This window comes from Podarcis filfolensis (assembly GCF_964270895.1).
Source record: "Podarcis filfolensis genome assembly, chromosome: 13".
In the NCBI taxonomy this organism is placed as follows: domain Eukaryota; kingdom Metazoa; phylum Chordata; class Lepidosauria; order Squamata; family Lacertidae; genus Podarcis; species Podarcis filfolensis.
In genome coordinates this window covers 29,175,821-29,193,745 of record NC_139615.1, presented here as the reverse complement: position 1 = coordinate 29,193,745, position 17,925 = coordinate 29,175,821, and the positions used below count along the sequence as shown (strand labels likewise).

Sequence of the window (17,925 nt, the reverse complement as noted above, 5' to 3'; positions counted from 1 at the left end):
TGTCAGAAAAGGTTATTTATGTATGCAACAGCTGCGGCCCATATTTTGTTAGCCCCAAAATGGAAAGTGAGCAAGGTCCCAACTAAAGAGGATTGACAACTTAAGTAGACAAATATGTTCATGGATGCAGAAAACTAAACTCTTACAGCAGCCTTGTGTTATTAAACGATTGCCTGGTCACCATTGCCAGTGCAGTTGGGCCAGGATTGGGGCTATGTGCCCTGGCTGTTTTGCCCTGGTGAGCAGCCTAGCCACTGAATTCTGCACCAGTTACAGCTTCAAAACTGTCTTCAAAGGCAGCCCCATGTATAACAAATTGCAGTAGTCTTGCCTAGAGGTCACCAGAGCACAGAAGCAGAAGATGGGCAATCCCTGTCCTGATTGGGGCATAACTGGGTCACCAGCTGACGCTCATGGAAGGCATTTCATACCACTGAAGATGCTTGAGCAGAAATGGACCCAGAGGTTGCGTTGTGCAGGTGAAGTGGTTTGTTGCAGGCAGTTTGTTACGCAATTCCATCACGGATGCAACACAGTGCAATCAAAACAAAACAAAACATTATGCTAACACCTGTCCTCTTGCACAGCCACTCCCCTAAACCAATTAGGATTCCCTGAGTCTCCCCTCCTTGCCCAGAGGACCTTTTCATCCATGATTTCAATTTTGGAGATATTTGCTGAGCTTGTACTTGGGGACCGACTTGAGTGCTGTCCTGAGGGGAAGGATGAGGAACTGTCTGCAGAGCTGAGTTTCTATAGGGACCAGCAGTACACCCCGGGGCGGACTGCTCTCAAACCACCAAATCATTTATGGTGCTGTTGCCAACCAAGCTTGTAAAACAGGGATTGAAGAACCTTAAGACTTAAATGGGGATTAAGTATTCTCTTAAGATGTCAAAGAGGAATCGAGGAAACCTAATCCTTTTGCTGGATTTGTGGCAGCAAATCCACAAGCTCAGACGTGGTTTGTGTTGCACCACTTGTCCCTGTTGAGTAGGGCCGGCCCACCCATGAGGCAAGGTGGGGTAACAGCCTTGGGTGGCAGAATTCACAGGGGCAGCTGATCTGGCCTCCAAGGAAAGCATCGCTCACTGCTACCGCCGCTGCCATAGTGGCAGCAATGGCTGTGACACACTGCTTGGAGGCTGGATCTGCAGTTTTCTTGGCAGCCCTCAACAATGCTGTCTCTACAGTGGTCTCTTGGTGAATAGGATGAGCTGCTGGTCTCCTCCCATCCCTAGGAAGGAAATGGTGGGGTCTCCTGGGTTCTGCACCTGCCCAGCATGTTTCAGAGTAGACTCTTCCCCCCTGCAATGACCTTTGATTTTCAAGTCAACCATCGGCTAAGTTTGCTTTGATTCCACCCCCTTGTACTAAGTGTAGATCTTCCTTTCTCCCTTTGCAGTGGTGTAGCCAGTGTGGTGTAGTGGTTAAGAGCGGCAGACTCGTAATCTGGTGAACCGGGTTCGATTCCCCGCTCCTCCACATGCAGCTGCTGGGTGACCTTGGGCTAGTCACCCTTTTTTGAAGTCTCTCAGCCCCGCTCACCTCACAGAGTGTTTGTTGTGGGGGAGGAAGGGAAAGGAAAATGTTAGCCGCTTTGAGGCTCCTTCGGGTAGTGATAAAGCGGGATATCAAATCCAAATTCTTCTTCTTCTCTCCCCCCTCCCCCCTGATGTAGAACTTCACTCATCTCTTCTTCCCTGCTGGGGTGGGAATCATTTTGTGGTTTGCCTCAGGTGCCAAAATGTCTCAGGCTGGCCTTGCTGGTGCTGGGTTACAGACCCAACTGGAGGCCATGCCTCCTGACTACACTTTCCCGAACTGAGGGTTGAGCTCTCTGTTCAGAGTCCCCCATCTTCCCCTCACTGCCTCTCTCTACTCCTGCACTTCTCGCCTTGAGAGTTATCCCAGTCTTGCTTTGAATGAGGTGTTGAGTCTTAGAGAGGCTGCCCATAGCCTCAGCTTGGTTTTTATACAGGATTGCAAATCATGGCTCAAAACACAATCTTTGATTTGATGGTTTTCCAGGTTATAGAGATGAGCAATAAGGGTGATTAGCAGAAAGTGTGCGTTAAAAAAAATGCACTCCTGAAAACAGCATGCAGATTTCCCACTTATCACATTTGGCCTACAAGAGTAGGAGATGGGAGGATCTGGTGATTAGGTTCCTCGCCTCTGCTGTAGAGGCAAAGCCACAACTGTGGAGCCACCACCAAAAAGGATCTTCCATGGAGCCTTGCATTGTGACCTTATTCAGAGGAGACCGTCACCTGCTGTCTTGAATGAATGGGCAAGTTGACACAGGAGAATGTGGTTTCTCAGATATCTCAAGTGTTCAAACAAACCCCACTGAATCTAAAGAGGGCATTAACTGGCTACCGCATGACAAAACCAAGAACGACTATCAGTTTGGCTAGATAGGCAAGCTTTTCTCCTGCCAACCATGGACATTCTTCCTATGGGAGACCCCACACCACCTTGACAACCGCTAAGTTCTCTTGCCTGGCATTGCGGATTTGTCCTTCGCTGGATCAGTTGCTGGTGCTTCATCATGAGAAAGAAGCGCCTCGCAGCAGCCTGTTTTCTTTCGCCAACACAGCTTTTCCCTTGCCTTTCCCTGATGCCACATGTGATGCCACGTTTGTAATAAGGAGGTACAACAGAAGGTCCCCTAAAGGGCTCAGTAGGCGCATTAGGCCCAACTCAAAAGCCAATTACTGTTAATAGCTGCTTTCTGCCCTTACTGGAAAAGGAAGAGTGCCCTTTCTGCATGCTGGGGAGGAGAAAAAAAGTGCTCTGAGATATGCTTTAAGGGGTACATTTGAGCCAAAGCTCACACCACTTTGGGCGTGCCTTCAGTGCTGGAAACCTCCTTGGGCCGTCACTGGAGTGCAGGTGCAGATCTCTGAGATTCCATGAATGTTTCAGGTGATTGCTGTCCAGTTGAGATGGGGATAGGCAGATTCTCCTTCTTTCAACTGAACCTTACACCCGCTTTACACATTATGTTTTCTGGATTGACGCCTATTAAGTTTTAAGTGCATACCTAAATATGTGTGAATGGGGGAGAGGAGTCGATGTCATGCTAATTGATTGAATGCAATCTACGTACAGTCATACCTTGGGTTACAGATGCTTCAGATTGCGCATTTTCAGGTTGCGCACCGCGCTGAAACCAGAAGTACTGGAATGGGTTACTTCCGGGTTTCGGCATTTGCAATACTAAAAGTACTAAATTGCACAGAAGTACTAATTAACGCTTTGCGCATGCGCAGAAGCATCAAATCGCGACCCACGCATGGGCAGACGCGGCGCTGCAGGTTGTGAACGCTGCGGATTGCGAATGTGCCTCCTGCAACCCGAGAATCCGCTGTATAAGTTTTTGTTGTTGCAGAAACACAAACAGAGCCTGCTGGACCAGGCTAATGGCCCATCTTGTCCAGCATCGTGTTCTCACAGTGGCCAACCAGATGACTATGGGAAACCCACAAGCTTAATTTGAGCATTGTCCCCTTCTGTGGTTTCCAGCACAGTTTCTGTCTCCAGCTGTGGAGGTAGAGCATAGCCATCATAGCTATTGGGAGCTGTGGGAGCGAGTTTCATAGTTTAACTATGTGCTGAGTGGAGAAGTACTTTCTTTTATACAATCATGGGAAGCCAGAATAACTTTGGTGGGGATTGGATGGGAGAGTTTTTGAGTATTTTCTGCAAGACGTCCTTGATGCAATCATAGTGCAATAGCGGTAGATTTATACTGGACTGTCCACACATCATTCCACTTTATTGGATATTCAGCAGTGTTTCCCCATTGTTATTGCATTATTGTTGCTTGGGGATATAGACTCTTGCACTGTGGTGCCACAGAATAAGAAACTGTAGCATTTGTGGTATAAAAAGTGACAGGATTCCAGCAGGACATTACAGGATGTTCACAGAATGGAAATGAAGCAGTATGTCTGCTCTGAAACTTTTGCAGGCAGAAACAGCATTGGAAGTGGGGTTGTATATAACTGCCCCGATACCACCATGAGCACAGATAATCATCATCGCAAAGGAAACTAAGCATCTAGAACAGGGGTCAGCAAGCTTTTTCAGCCGTGGGCCAGTCCACCGTCCCTCAGACCATGTGGTGAGCCGGACTATATTGTGGAAAAAAAATGAACGAATTCCTATGCCCCACAAATAACCCAGAGATGCATTTTCAATAAAAGGACACATTCTACTCATATGAAAACATGCTGATTCCCGGACCGTCCGCAGTATGGATTGAGAAGGCGATTGGGCCGCATCCGGCCCATGGGCCTTAGGTTGCCTACCCCTGCTCTAGAAGTTAGCAGTGGAATATATCTTCTTGGCTCATTTTTGCCACTGAAGCAACAACATAAACATAATGCTTGATGGTGGATGCTTGTTTTTGTGGGTTGGAGACAGGGGAGAACTGAGGCTGAAATGGCCTTTTTGCACGGATTCCTGCGAAACCCACAGGGCTTCCTAAATTTAGCATTTCATAATCAGAGCTTTTAAAAAGGCTGAAGTTCACATCTTCCAAGCCAGACTGGAACATCGAGACAAACTGGAGTATCGCTCATACTGAACGCTGGCTGGCACCAAACCCGAAAGCTTCAAATGCGAATTGAAATGTAGATTCTGAACTTCAGCTTCCTTTATCTGAACATCTGAAGAACTGAATATGAATGAGAATTTCGCCCCACGGCATCACATTAATGTGTCTTTCAAGAAGTTCCAGATGTTTTCATACTGTCATTGCTTGGTTATGTAATACAGCCTCCTGGAGCAGAGAGAATGGGACATATCCAAGATATGTTATGGATTGTCAGATTTATTTATTTTTTAAAAGTGGAGGCTGCAGACACAGGCAGAAGGATAGATAGAAAGAGAAGGAGAAAGAAGAATGTTTATGAGTGCTTGTTGCTGGAATTGCAACAGCAGAGATCGTCTCATGTGCAACTTAAGGGTTAATCTTGTTAGTGTTAAAGTCAACTAGCCAAGAGGGGATGGGTGGAGGTGTTGCTTAGCAACCATGCAGAGTGGCACGATGTTTGCTGAGGTAGTCTGTGCTCTGATTGGTTGTGTAGTTCTGAGGGAGTTTTCCCCTGTGAGTTTGATTGTATGTTTTCCTGATATGTATAAAACCTGAGCTAAGACAGACAAAAATCTCTCCGGTCCTTTCTCATCAAATTATACATTGTTTTTGTTAAGTTTCCTCAGTAAAGCATTAGTAGGATTAATTTCCTTGCTGGATTCCATCTGCACTATTTCAGTGACTTTGCTAACACCTTTAAGTAGAGGCTTCTAAAGAAAATAGAATAATGGATTCGAGAGATGTTGTGATTTAGCAAGTACTTATGAGATACAGAAAGAGAAAGGTGGTCAAGTGAGAAGGCAGGACAAACAGAGGGGAAAAAATCAGCAATGTTAACAGAAAATGGAAGGGGTAGTATTTTCCTCAGGGCTATATTAATATTAAGGGAAACTGAAAATATTTAAGTAAATGAGAATCTTTTACCAAAAATCCAACATTATTTGGGAAAAACCAGTTACACAGATTTGACCAGTATCAACTTTATACCCATAACTTCACCTTCCTGCACATATGTAGGACACATAATGCTTATAGAGAGTAACTCGTATTACAAGGGGGAAAACACAGTTACCGTAGTTATGCATTGTTTCTGTTTCAATTTCTTATAGACTTTGGTTTCAATTTCTTGGAATCTCTCTCTCTCTCTCTCCACTTCTAATTTTGAATAATAAAGGTAAAGGGACCCCTGACCATTAGGTCCAGTCGTGACCGACTCTGGGGTTGCGGCGCTCATCTCGCTTTATTGGCCGAGGGAGCCAGCGTGCAGCTTCCGGGTCATGTGGCCAGCATGACTAAGCCACTTCTGGCGAACCAGAGCAGCGCACGGAAACGCCGTTTACCTTCCCGCCGGAGTGGTACCTATTTATCTACTTGCACTTTGACATGCTTTCGAACTGCCTGGTTGGCAGGAGCAGGGACCGAACAACGGGAGCTCATCCCATCACGGGGATTCAAACCGCCCACCTTCTGATCGGCAAGTCCTAGGTTCTGTGGTGTAACCCACAGTGCCACCCATGTCCCAATTTTGAATAATAATTTTGAATAATTTTAAAAGATTGATAATTTTTGTACAATATCTTTGAGTCTTGGGAAGGAAGAGGCAGATTTTCTGTTTCGTGCTGTCATTTCCCTTCAGACTGTAAAAGAAATGTAGGCATTCAGAGAGTTAGCATGGCAGAGATCTTCACTGCATGAATAACTTCCACTCCCTGACTTGTAAAAAGCCCCACCAAAAGTGTCTCTAGTGCAGAAGCATTCAGCAAAAATACCAATGACTTGTTTTCCAGCTTTTTCTCTGCAAATATGAGGACAAGAGATCTGTTTTAAACACTGTGGGAGGATAGAGTCTTAGGATTGTGCAAGTCGACAGCTACTAGGATATAAATGTGAAGGCAGGTATGCTATGACTAGCTGCCTCTGAACACCCCATTCTTTTGTCAAAGTAAGCCTTGGCTATGGGGAGTCTTTGCAGGGTCAGATCTGGCTTAGGTCCAGGAAACACCAAGGCAGCTGGCAAGCAGGTAGGCAAAATGAACTCTGGGACATAGCAAGGGCAATAGTCTAATGTAGAAGTGCAGAATCTGCAGTCCTCCAGATGTTGTCAGGCGCCAGATCCCATCAGATCCAGCCAGCATTACAGCTGATCAGGAATGCTGGGAACTGTAGTCCAGTAATATTTGAAAGGTGGCCTGATGATCATCTTCCAAAGCAACTACTCTATTCCGAACTTCAAAATGGAAAGCGTAATGCTGGTGGTCAACAAAAGAGGTTCAAAGACTGTCTCAAGGCAAATCTTTAAAAATGTAGTATAAACACCGACAACTGGGAAACACTGGCCTGTGAGTGCTCTAGTTGGAGAACAGCCTTTACCAAAGGTGTCATGGTTTTTGGAGATGCTCAAACTCAGGACGCAAGGGAGAAACATGCTAAGAGGAAGGCACGCTTGGCAAATCCACACCGTGATCATCTCCCCACTGTTCCCACTGTGGAAGGATGTGTGGATCCAGAATTGGCCTCCATAGTCACTTACAGACTCATTGTTAAAATTGTGTTTATGGAAGACAATCTTACTCAGCTACGAGTGATTGCCAAAGAAGAAAAAGAAGTTAGGGGAAAGGTTTCTTTGTGACGTCCAATAATATGCTCCATTATGAAACTCTTCCCCACCCAGCGAGGAACCTCTTCCTGCTTCCTTTCCATGGGATGCTTGGGATTTGGCCATCCTTCTAGGGACAAGTACCTGAAAGATTTTGGCCTTGTATCCGTGGTTTGATTTGCTTTTCTGCTTGTTCCAAGGTGAAGCAAAGTGGGGTTGACTGAGAGGTGTTATGGCAGCCATCTTCCTATATCCCAAGGGCTGTCACATGGAAGATGATGCAAGCTTGCTTTCTGCTGCTCCAGAGAATAGGACCAAAACCAACAGATCCAAATTACAGTCGTATCTTGGTTGTTGAACGCCTTGGTACTCGTCCGTTTTGGCTCCTGAATGTCGCAAACCCAGAAGTGAGTGTTCTGGTTTGAGAACGTTCTTTTGGAATGTAAACGCCCAACATGGCTTATACGGCTTCCGATTGGCTGCAGGGAGCTCCTGCAGCCAATCAGAAGCAGCGCCTTGGTTTTCGATTGTTTTCGGAAGTTGAAAGGACTTCCGGAACAGATTCCGTTAGACAACCAAGGTACGGCTGTACAAGGAAGGCGATTCCAACGAAACATTAGGAAAAACTTCTTTGCAGTAAGAGCTGTTTGACAGTGGAACAGAAGATGGTGGACTCTCCTTCTTTGGAGGTTTTTAAATAGAGGTTTAAAAGAATCTGTCAGGGATTCTTTAGCTTTGATTTGTGCATTGCAGGGGGTCAGACTAGATAACCCTTAAGAGTCCTTTCCAACTCTACAATTCTATGGTTCTGTGACGAGGGAAGCCCCCACATTCAGTTTTGTGTCTTTGTTGCTAGTTAAAGAAAAGCCCAATGCTCATTAAGTCAAAATAAAATTAAAATGAAATCAAAATAAAATATCTCTAATGACAGCAGAAGGTTGCTTTGTTGCAATGGGCTGTAATTATTTGTTCTCCACTCATATTTTAGGGCTGTTTTATTTGATGATGCTCTCCGGTGAAGTGTTCAGTATGGGGCAAAGCCTGATGATTCACAGGACATTGCTGCGGATGATATTTTTGGAAGCAAGGTGCTGACGCCATGAAATGCCTCCCTCTTGCAACTCAGATTTCCACAAGCAAGTTTGCCCCAGGGACAATTTTTTCTTGGCAGAGGCAGCCAGGTGAGCCAGCCCCGTGGAAGAAGAAGAGCAGGAAGAAAAAGCAACACCCTCACGGCTACACCCACGCCGTGGAAGGTATAAATAGAGACCTGTGTGGATGCCAGAATCTGCAGTCTTGTCTTCCGTATCGAGCTTTTGTGTCTCTGGGGCTTCTGCTTAGTCTTTGGGCTTCTTTCTGAAGGTCTTTCGCGATGAGCTGCAGCACCAAACAGGCATCCACCATGTACACGAGAGGCAGAAGCAGCAGTGGGAGCTGCGGTGGAATCCGGGTTTCTTCGGGAGTCTCTGGGAGGTGTGCTGCCCCTGCCGTAGGTAGCGTTAGATGTGATATGTCTGGGAGGAGCTACTGCAGTGGAGTGAGTTTCGGAGGGGGCCTGAGTGGAGGCAGCTGCATCGATGGTGGCTTTGGTGGTGGGTACGTGTGTGCTCCTGGTGGCGGCGCCGCCCGCTTTGGTGGCTTTGGCATTTGCAATGATGTGCCCTTGATCTCCTGCGATGAGAAGATGACCATGCAGAACCTCAACGACCGCTTGGCCTCTTACTTGGACAAAGTGCGGTGCCTGGAGGAGGAGAACGCTCAGCTCGACTGCAAAATCAGGGAGTGGTATGACCGCCAAGGTGCCCTCTGTGACCCCAAGGACTACAGCTGTTACTACCAACAAATTGAAGACCTTAAAAACCAGGTAGGACTATGTTTCCTCTGCAGCTTAGAACCAGATGTAGCATGAAGCTAAGTGAGATAGAGAGCAAGGCTCCTTGCTCTGACAGCAGAGCACTCATTCGTTATTATTTACGGCAGCAGATCTTTCCAATCTGGCTTACAAAGAACGTCCAGAAAAATTCATTCTCCAAGGACTCTTGTCAAATCCCTTTATGTTCAGAACTTCATATTGTTGAATGAATGATGGTGTTCCTGGTTGGGCTTTAAAAACCATGCTTTAGATAGCACCCCATAATGATTAGAGGCTGTATCATTAGATTAATGCATTTTTTTGAAAACTCTATTGTCTAAAACAATTACAGTGGTACCTCTGGTTAAGAACTTAATTCGTTCTGGAGGTCCGTTCTTAACCTGAAACTGTTCTTGACCTGAGGTACCACCTCAGGCCTCCTCCTGCTGCCGTGCCGCCGGAGCACCATTTCTGTTCTCATCCTGAAGCAAAGTTCTTAACCTGAGGTACTACTTCTGGGTTAGTGGAGTCTGTAACCTGAAGCGTCTGTAACCCAAGGTACCACTGTAAATGAAAGGAGAAGAAAAGAAACGGCAGCAACTTATTTGCTGTAAGAATGGCTATATCTACAAATGTATAGATCACAAACACATCAATAAAACAAATCAAGAGTGGTATCATGGCCTTCAATGGTGCTTCTGCTGCTGTAGTGGTAAACTGATAGGAAAAAAAAGGATGTGAGGACGGAATGAGACTTAGGGATGTCCTGACACAGAGATGTGGGGCAATAGGTTGTCCAGAATTAGCCAGACATTGACCCCATCTGTGTGACACATTCAAAGCAGCATCATAGCACTTCACACAGCCATGGCTCCCCCCAAAGAATCCTGGGAACTGTAGTTTGTTAAGGGGGCTCAGAGCTGTTAGGAGACCTCTATTCTACTCACAGAGTTATAGTTTTCAGAGTGGTTTAAAAGTCAATACTCCTTCCCAGAGAACTCAGGGAACTGTAGATGTGTGAGGGAAATAAGGGCCTCCTTACAAATCTCTGCACCCTTAACAAGCTACATTTCCCAAGATTGTTTGGGGGAAGTGTGATAACGCCTTAAATGTAATAGTGCAGATGGGGCTGTTCATGGATGCAGAGAGTTACAGGATGGAAGAAGCCCAAAGGTCAGTTGGTCCAATACAATCCTTCTGGTTTCGGGATGACCCTGTAAATGAATCATAGGCTTTGAGACAGTAGAATGAAAAATCAAAAACTGCAGTTTGATGCATGATGCTGTGGGCATCAAGAAGAAACAGATGGACAAGCTCAAACTGTTTTATTCCCCAACCCACAGATTATCTGTGCCACTGTGGACAACAGCAAGCTTGTTCTGGATATTGATAATAACCGGATGACTGCAGATGACTTCAGACTGAAGTGAGTCCCTCTTGAGTTGTACGAGGGGCTCTGGGTGGGTGGGGTGAACCCTTTATTTTGTTTCCCTTAAATCCTAAATATGTGGTTCCCAAAGTGCCCATAATGAGTTAGCACTCAAGTCCACACACACTTTCTCTATTGGCCCCTGTAAAACGTAAAGGGTAAAGAGACCCCTGACCATTAGGTCCAGTCGTGACCGACTCTGGGGTTGCGGTGCTCAACTTGCTTTATTGGCCGAGGGAGCCGGCGTACAGCTTCCGGGTCATGTGGCCAGCATGACTAAGCCGCTTCTGGCGAACCAGAGCAGCACACGGAAACGCCGTTTATCTTCCTGCCGGAGCGGTACCTATTTATCTACTTGCACTTTGATGTGATTTCGAACTGCTAGGTTGGCAGGAGCAGGGACCGAGCAACGGGAGCTCACCCCGTCGTGGGGATTCGAACTGCCGACCTTCTGATCAGCAAGTCCTAGGCTCTGTGGTTTAACCCACAGCGCCACCCGCGTCCCTTTTATTGGCCCCTGTAGGGACCAACAATTCATCCTTTCCCCTCTTTTTTGGTTCTGTAGGTATGAGACTGAGCTGGCCCTCTGCCAAAATGTGGAAGCTGACATCAATGGCTTACGCCAAGTCCTGGATCAACTGACCCTTTGCAGGTCTGACTTGGAGGCTCAGCTGGAAGCCCTCCGAGAAGAGCTGTGTTGCCTCAAGAAAAACCATGAAGAGGTAAACCCTGGCCCCTTACAAAGAGATGGAGGGCCTACAAAGGAAGGGTATCCCCCTCTCACAGTCAGCTTCTGGCACTGGGAAGCACATTTAACAACACACAACAACAACAAAAACCACATTCCAATTAACTAGAATTTCCTTTTCAGGAAATCAAGGGTCTGAGGAACCAAGCAACTGGGGACGTGAGTGTGGAAGTCAACTCCTGCCCAGGCCCAGACCTGAAGAAGGTCTTGGAAGAAATGAGATGCCAGTATGAAACTATGATTGAGAACAACCGCAGAGAAGTTGAACAGTGGTATGAATGTAAGGTAGGTTAATATACTGTATGCAGCCAGGTATTGAAAGAAAAGAAGCTTGAAATCATCCATGCATATTTGGTAGGGGGTAGTAGCAGGCAGCTCTGAGCCAGATCTCACCCTTTAGGCTGGTTTCGAACCTCTCTCCCTTCTATGTTATGCGAAGTTACTCAGAAGCTAAGGGGCTGGTGGTAGGAGAATAAGCAAGGAAAGACACACCTTCTCTTCTCCTGAGATTCTCCTCAGCCACTGGTCTGTCCCAACACCCTCATCTGGTCCCACACTGGGTTTTGGTACCCAAGTAGGAAGCACTAGTGAAGGCCCATCTACAAGACAGTATCCATCGTGTTTAGGAAGGATGAATTCAAGGTGGAAGTGGTGAACTGAAGAACAAATATAGCGATCTTGCCTTTTGGGCAAGATTAAAAGATCTTGGCTTCACCAGGTTAGGAAAGAAGAATGCTCAGAAAGGGCTGTACAAATAGAAGTAGCTCAGTTTAAAGAGAAGTATTTGGTTTAGTGAATATCATGAACCAATGGCCACAAGTGATCCTTCAAGGAAGTGTGATTGAAAAGCAGAAGAAGGCAGTTAACCCTTAGAGTTAAGCCTCCCAGAGTGGTGGGGACAACCCAGCCAGATGGGTGGGGTGCAAATAATAATAATAATAATAATAATAATAATAATAATAATAATAATTTGCAGACAAACTTTGGAATCATCCTCATGAGTTTTTTTATCTTCATGGCATATCTTTAACCTATACCCAAATTTTCTACATCCAACCAATTGGTCTTTGATTAATCTTTTTAGTGGGTCTTTTGACACCCCCACCATCCTTACCTTCATCGTTTGCGGTTATCATTATTATATCCTTTTGCTTGGCTGAAACTCATCATGAAAATAACTCAACAATTCCTCCAATAAGCCCTAAACCCCACCACCCCAATTTTGTGTTTGCTGCCTTTTCAGATGGAGGAAGTGAATCAGGAAGTCTGTAACAGCAGCAAAGAGGTGGAAGACTGCAACAACCAAGTTGTTGACCTGAAGCGCCAGCTGCAAACCTTGGAAATTGATCTGCAGGCTCAGCTTAGCCTGGTAAGTGTATATGCAGGCAGTCCTCCACCTTGGACCCAATAAACCTTACCTTTGTATCTGCTTCCCAAAACTGTCTGAATTAGTCCCGCTAACAATACTGCCTGTGCAATAGGTATATATTACTGTCCTAAAGTAATAGTATCAGTAGCTGCTCAACAGCTATGGGAATCTGGAGGGTTTGTAGCTTTGAGGCAGATGTGCACATGCACACACATACACCAGCTTAGTGAGCACAGGGGGTTCCATATACTTTCAGCTGTCTGGACAATTCCACATTCAGGTCCCTCTTGCATGGGACAACTGTAACCAGCAGGCGACTGCTGACAGCGTTAAAAGAGAAAGTGGGGACCTGTAGGAAGAAAAGAGGCTGAGCCAAAAAGAATCCACAGTGAGGCAGGAGTTGTGGCGAAAGCAGGAAGGAAAAGGAAAAGGAGACATAATCTGTGGAATTGCCTGTAATTATTGCTAAAGTACCACAAACTATTTTAGAGAGTGCTTCCTCACACCAAAATGTGCATGCATTATGAGCAACTGGCAAAGTTTAATCCCAGGTAAATGATATTCTCCATACACCCAACAAGTTCTCTTCTTTCCACAATAGCTCGTAGGATATTTTGGGCTCTCTCTCTCTCTCTCTCTCTCTCTCTCTCTCTCTCTCTCTCTCACTCTCTCACTCTCTCTCTCTCGTCTCCCCCAAACTTATTTGTGCTAAAGGTTTTGCCTTTGCATTTTTTAATTCTTCAGAGAGACACGCTGCAAGGATCCTTGGCCGAGACCGAGTGTCGATATAACAGCCACTTGTGCGAAATACAGAACCAGATCTCTTGCGTGGAGCAGCAGCTGGCAGAGTTGAGGACAGAGATGGAATGCCAGAACCGAGAATACAGGGACCTCCTGGACGTCAAATGCCGCCTGGAACAGGAGATCCAGACCTACCGCTGCCTGCTAGAGGGAGGGCAGAATGACCTTGTGTAGGTAGACCGTCAAGTTCTCGGGTTTCCCCTGTGCTTCCCCTATCGTTCATGAGTGACTAGGGAGACACTCCGTGGAACAGATTTGCTTAGAACTGAAATGAATACTGGCAAATTTTTAATTCTTAAGAAAAGCCCTGCTGGATGAAACCAAAGCCTGTTCAGACCAGCATCCTGTTCTCACAGTGGCCAACCAGATGTTTACTGGAAAGCTCACAAGCAGGACCTCAGTGCAAAAGCACTCTCCTCACTATTGATTTCCAGAAATTATGGCCAGAGCAATGTGTGGCTTAACCACCTGCAGTGGGGCTGATGTATTGATGACCCTACTTTGCATGAGAGGCCTCTTGATCCCTAGTCTTCATATATATATTTATTATATTTATATCCTGCCTTCCCTCAGGAAGCACAAGCTAGTGTCCATAGTTCCCATTCTATCCTCACAACAACCCTATGAGGTAGATTAGGCTAAGAGAAGGTGACTGGCCCAAGGTCATCTAGTGAACCTCAGCGGGGATTTGAACTCGGGTCTCCCAAGTCCTGATCTGGAGTGTGCATCCAATCCAAATCAGGGTCCAGCACCAGTATCCTGCCAGCCCTGTCCTCAGTTGCTGTTTCCCTCCTTCCCCACTGCCAAATATGCTGTTTATATTGGCATAGACGACAGAAAAAAATAGTCTGCTTAGAAGAAGTAGTCCAGACTCGGATGACTATGTCCTCTAATCCATAACTTACAAAAAAAACCATTTTGGCTTGGGGAAGCACAAAACATACCATACCAATATGATTCAGTTCATGTTAAAAGGCAAATCTATCAAATCTGTACTTTCTGAAGTGATACAAGAACTGAAGCGCAGCCACCCCTCAAAATCCGCCCTTCTCTGAATCTTATGACGTACTTTTCCGACCAACCAATGTTTACAAAAATGCATAGATTAGGTAACAATGAATATATTCCTGAAAAACACACACAAGAGAAGAAACTGCTGGTAAAAAAAAGTGTACAATAGTTAAAACTGCAGACAAAAATGAGTTTATTGGGAGAAATATACACTAAACAGCTGAAGAACTTTCATGGCGGTTAAAAAAAAGTGCAGAGAACGGGATGTGAAATTGGAAAAATGTGAAAACTGTGAAAAATGAAATGGACAGACCTTTCCATCCTGACTTGGAACGCATCAAAATCTGTTCAAATAACACTTTAGATGATTTTATAGTGGAGGTGAAGCATGCATGGATTTGATATACAGTCATACCTCGGCTCCCAAACGCCTTGGGAGTCGAACGCTCTGGCTCCTGAACAATCGAAAACCGAAAGTGACTGTTCTGGTTTTCCAACACTTTTTTTGGAAGACGAACGTCTAATGGGGCTTCCGCGGCTTCTGATTGGCTGCAGGAGCTTCCTGCAGCCAATCGGAAACCACACTTTGGTTTTTGAACATTTTGGAAGTTTTGGGTTCTGTTCGACTTCCAAGGCACCACTGTAGTTGTCTCCTCAAAACATCCCCTCATCCCCTCACTCCAGCCCTGGGTGTATGACATAAAAGCGCAAGTATCGTTAGCTTCCAATGCTGTTCACCTACTTTTGATCTCATCCAACAACCCTCTTCCCCTCTCTGCACCAGGGGTTCGAGCAGTGGTGGTTCAGGAGGCGGAGCCTGCAGGCAGTCAGGAGGAGGTGTGACTAGAACTTCCCACACGTACACGGCCTCCTCTTCCCAGTGCCAGCCTTGCCAGCCTGATGTCAAAGGTAAGCGGGGAACGATGGCGTCTCCTACATTCACCAAGTATTGAAACTTTACAGTAGTCAAGAATGAATGGACTTTCTTTCATATGTGGTGGCCCTGTAAAAGGGTAAAGGAGTATTGGGAAATAATTTATAATGAATCGAAAAAAATGTTTAAAAGCACTTTCCCCACAAAAAACCCCAGAGTCCTTTTGTTGGGGAAAATTCAGATGGAAATTCCCAGGTGTCAAAAAAGGTTATTTACGTATGCCACTACTGTTGTTAGCCCCAAAATGGAAAATGAGCAAGGTCCCAACCAAAGAAGAATGGCAACTTAAACTGATGGAATATGCTCAGCTTGCAGACTTACCATATAGAATAAGAGAACAAGAAGAACACAGGTTTAGAGAAGATTGGAAAATGTTTATTCAATATATGGGGGGGGGATTGTGTGCACCTGAAAACGTTGGCAGCATTAAGATAAATTCAACAGTGCAAATAAATTTTGATGGAAGTAATAATGGAATACCGAATGGTTTAGTTTATATAAAATATGCAGGAATTTATGCTATGCAAAACGAACCATGGAAATAGAAGAAGGGAAGTCACTGATATTTTAAGTTTGTTTAAATGAGTATTCTAAATTGTAAAACAGAAAATTTAATAAAATTTATATATATAAACTTTACAGGTATTAATCTGTAACTTCCAGTCTAATTTAAAAGCCATATGAAAACCATATGAATCCCCTAGTAAATGTATGTCCTCTGGAGCATTGGGAAGACTCCTTCCTTTCTGCCAAGCTATCATCACCATCTTCAGTGAGGCTGCATGCATTAGCTTGAAATATTCTTTCTTTGCTCATAGCTGAAGTTTTTCTCTTTTCCCCCCACTCTCCAGGGTACAGCAGATAAGAGCTGGAAAGAGAAGAGCATCTTCTGTAGATGCAGCTATTGCAATTCTATCCTGTAAACTTTCTAAGCTCATACTGACAAGCAAGAGGAATCTTTCCCCCGCTAGCTACTGAACACTATAAATACCAACCATCCACCAGTGGGCTGACCAGCAAGCTCATTATATTACTCACTTCTATAAGCTTCGGGATATTATTAACCATGGCTAAATGTTAACCAGCATTGTGGGGTTGGTCTTGGGCATTGTGGGACTTCAATAAAACTATGCTTCTGCCTGATGCAAACAAAAACTTTGTGTCTCTGTGTCATCATTTGGAGTTATCTCTGTTGTTCCTTTAGATGCAGACCCCGTAATGATAGGCATCCAAAAAACCCACTGAAATGTGTAAAATTTAAGCATTACCTGAGCTCCTTAGACATTGAAAGAACTGCCACTAGTTATCTGTTTTATTCCTGCTGAAAGGACAGCAGAGGTGGCATTAAAGCAGGGCTGGAGAAATTTGGTTCGACATTCGATTCCAGAATGCATTAACTAGTGTAAAGCGTGCATATAAATGCATATATTGATGAAAATGGCAGACTATGTCTGTCATATTTGGGGCAATTGCTTCTCAAAAATGTGTATGTTAATCAAATCTGCATACAAAAACCTGTTTATTAGGAGAAATTAACTCTGAAATGATGAGGAATTTTCTCGAAGATTTATTATAATTGCTATTTTTGCAAATTGTTGTGGCAATGTGGTGAACTGAATTTAAGATTAAGAAAATGAGAAGCATAGAGAACCTGGATTTGACAGATTCATGCATCCCAAATAGTTACCGGCCCAGTAGCACCCAGGAACTTTGAGTAAGTGCCAGGATCTACTGACTGTGATGGCACTGACACCTTGCCTGTACTGGATGGTTGGGCTGATGAGTCACTTTTTAAAATTTCCCACAATGCTCCAGAGTGATGCTACATTGGGGGCGTTTAAAATGGCGACCCACCATCACCCACTTCTGCTGCCAGGTAAGGTGGTCTACTGACAAAGGAACAAATTCACCAGGGGACAATTTGACAAGGAGCCCCTCAAGCCTGGAGCCAAATCTGTTTGGAAGCATAAGCCCCTGATATAAGACAACACCCCAAGCCACTTAAATGGTATAGATTTCTTTTTTAAAAAATCTATTATATGATATGGTTTACAACATGGGTAGGCAAACTAAGGCCCAGAGGCCGGATCTGGCCCAATCGCCTTCTAAATCCGGCCCGCGGACGGTCCGGGAATCAGCGTGTTTTTACATGAGTAGAATGTGTTCTTTTATTTAAAATGCATCTCTGGGTTATTTGTGGGGCATAGAAATTCATTCATTCCCCCCCCCCTTCAAAATATAGTCCGGCCCCCCACAAGGTCTGAGGGACAGTGGATCGGCCCCCTGCTCAAAGAGTTTGCTGACCCCTAGTTTAGAAGGTGCAATGCACACACACTCCACTTTTAGCAGATTATTTAGTTTAATAGAGAAAGCAGAACTGCAAACACAGAATTAAATCATTAGGAATTTTGTGGTTAAAAGAATGATATGCAAACTGGCTTAGCAAGAAATGCTGGTGAATGTTGATAAGGCTTGCCAAAGCAGCACACTTAACACAATGCTGGTTTCAGAGGACAGGTTTCCAAAGTTGAGAAATATCAGCCAGAATTGGCTGGCTTTTGATCTCGAGCTTCACGATG

The 17,925-nt window shown here is 45.0% G+C and overlaps 1 protein-coding gene across 2 annotated transcripts; it reads left to right on the top strand.

Moving 5' to 3' along the window:
- Nucleotides 1–2,875: 2,875 nt before the first annotated feature.
- Nucleotides 2,876–16,501, top strand: LOC310747883 (keratin, type I cytoskeletal 19-like). 2 transcript variants are annotated; one of them, XM_083583242.1, is made up of 9 exons: nucleotides 2,876–2,898; nucleotides 8,191–9,066; nucleotides 10,398–10,480; nucleotides 11,049–11,205; nucleotides 11,355–11,516; nucleotides 12,475–12,600; nucleotides 13,345–13,571; nucleotides 15,197–15,321; nucleotides 16,198–16,501. In XM_083583242.1, exons 2-9 carry the CDS (start codon nucleotides 8,575–8,577, stop codon nucleotides 16,209–16,211), a joined length of 1,386 nt encoding a protein of 461 aa, XP_083439368.1. In that variant the 5' UTR covers nucleotides 2,876–2,898; nucleotides 8,191–8,574; the 3' UTR covers nucleotides 16,212–16,501. The 2 variants fall into 2 exon arrangements, with proteins under 2 accessions (XP_083439368.1, XP_083439367.1); XM_083583241.1 differs by lacking the exon at nucleotides 2,876–2,898 and having other exon boundaries at nucleotides 8,026–9,066.
- The last annotated feature ends 1,424 nt before the right edge of the window (nucleotides 16,502–17,925 follow it).

Coding starts and splice junctions, on each gene's coding strand:
- LOC310747883 (XM_083583242.1), top strand. CDS start 8,575: ATGAGCTGCAGCACCAAACAGGCATCCACCATGTACACGAGAGGCAGA. Junction 9,067..10,397: donor TTGAAGACCTTAAAAACCAG/GTAGGACTATGT, acceptor CCCAACCCACAG/ATTATCTGTGCCACTGTGGA. Junction 10,481..11,048: donor GCAGATGACTTCAGACTGAA/GTGAGTCCCTCT, acceptor TTGGTTCTGTAG/GTATGAGACTGAGCTGGCCC.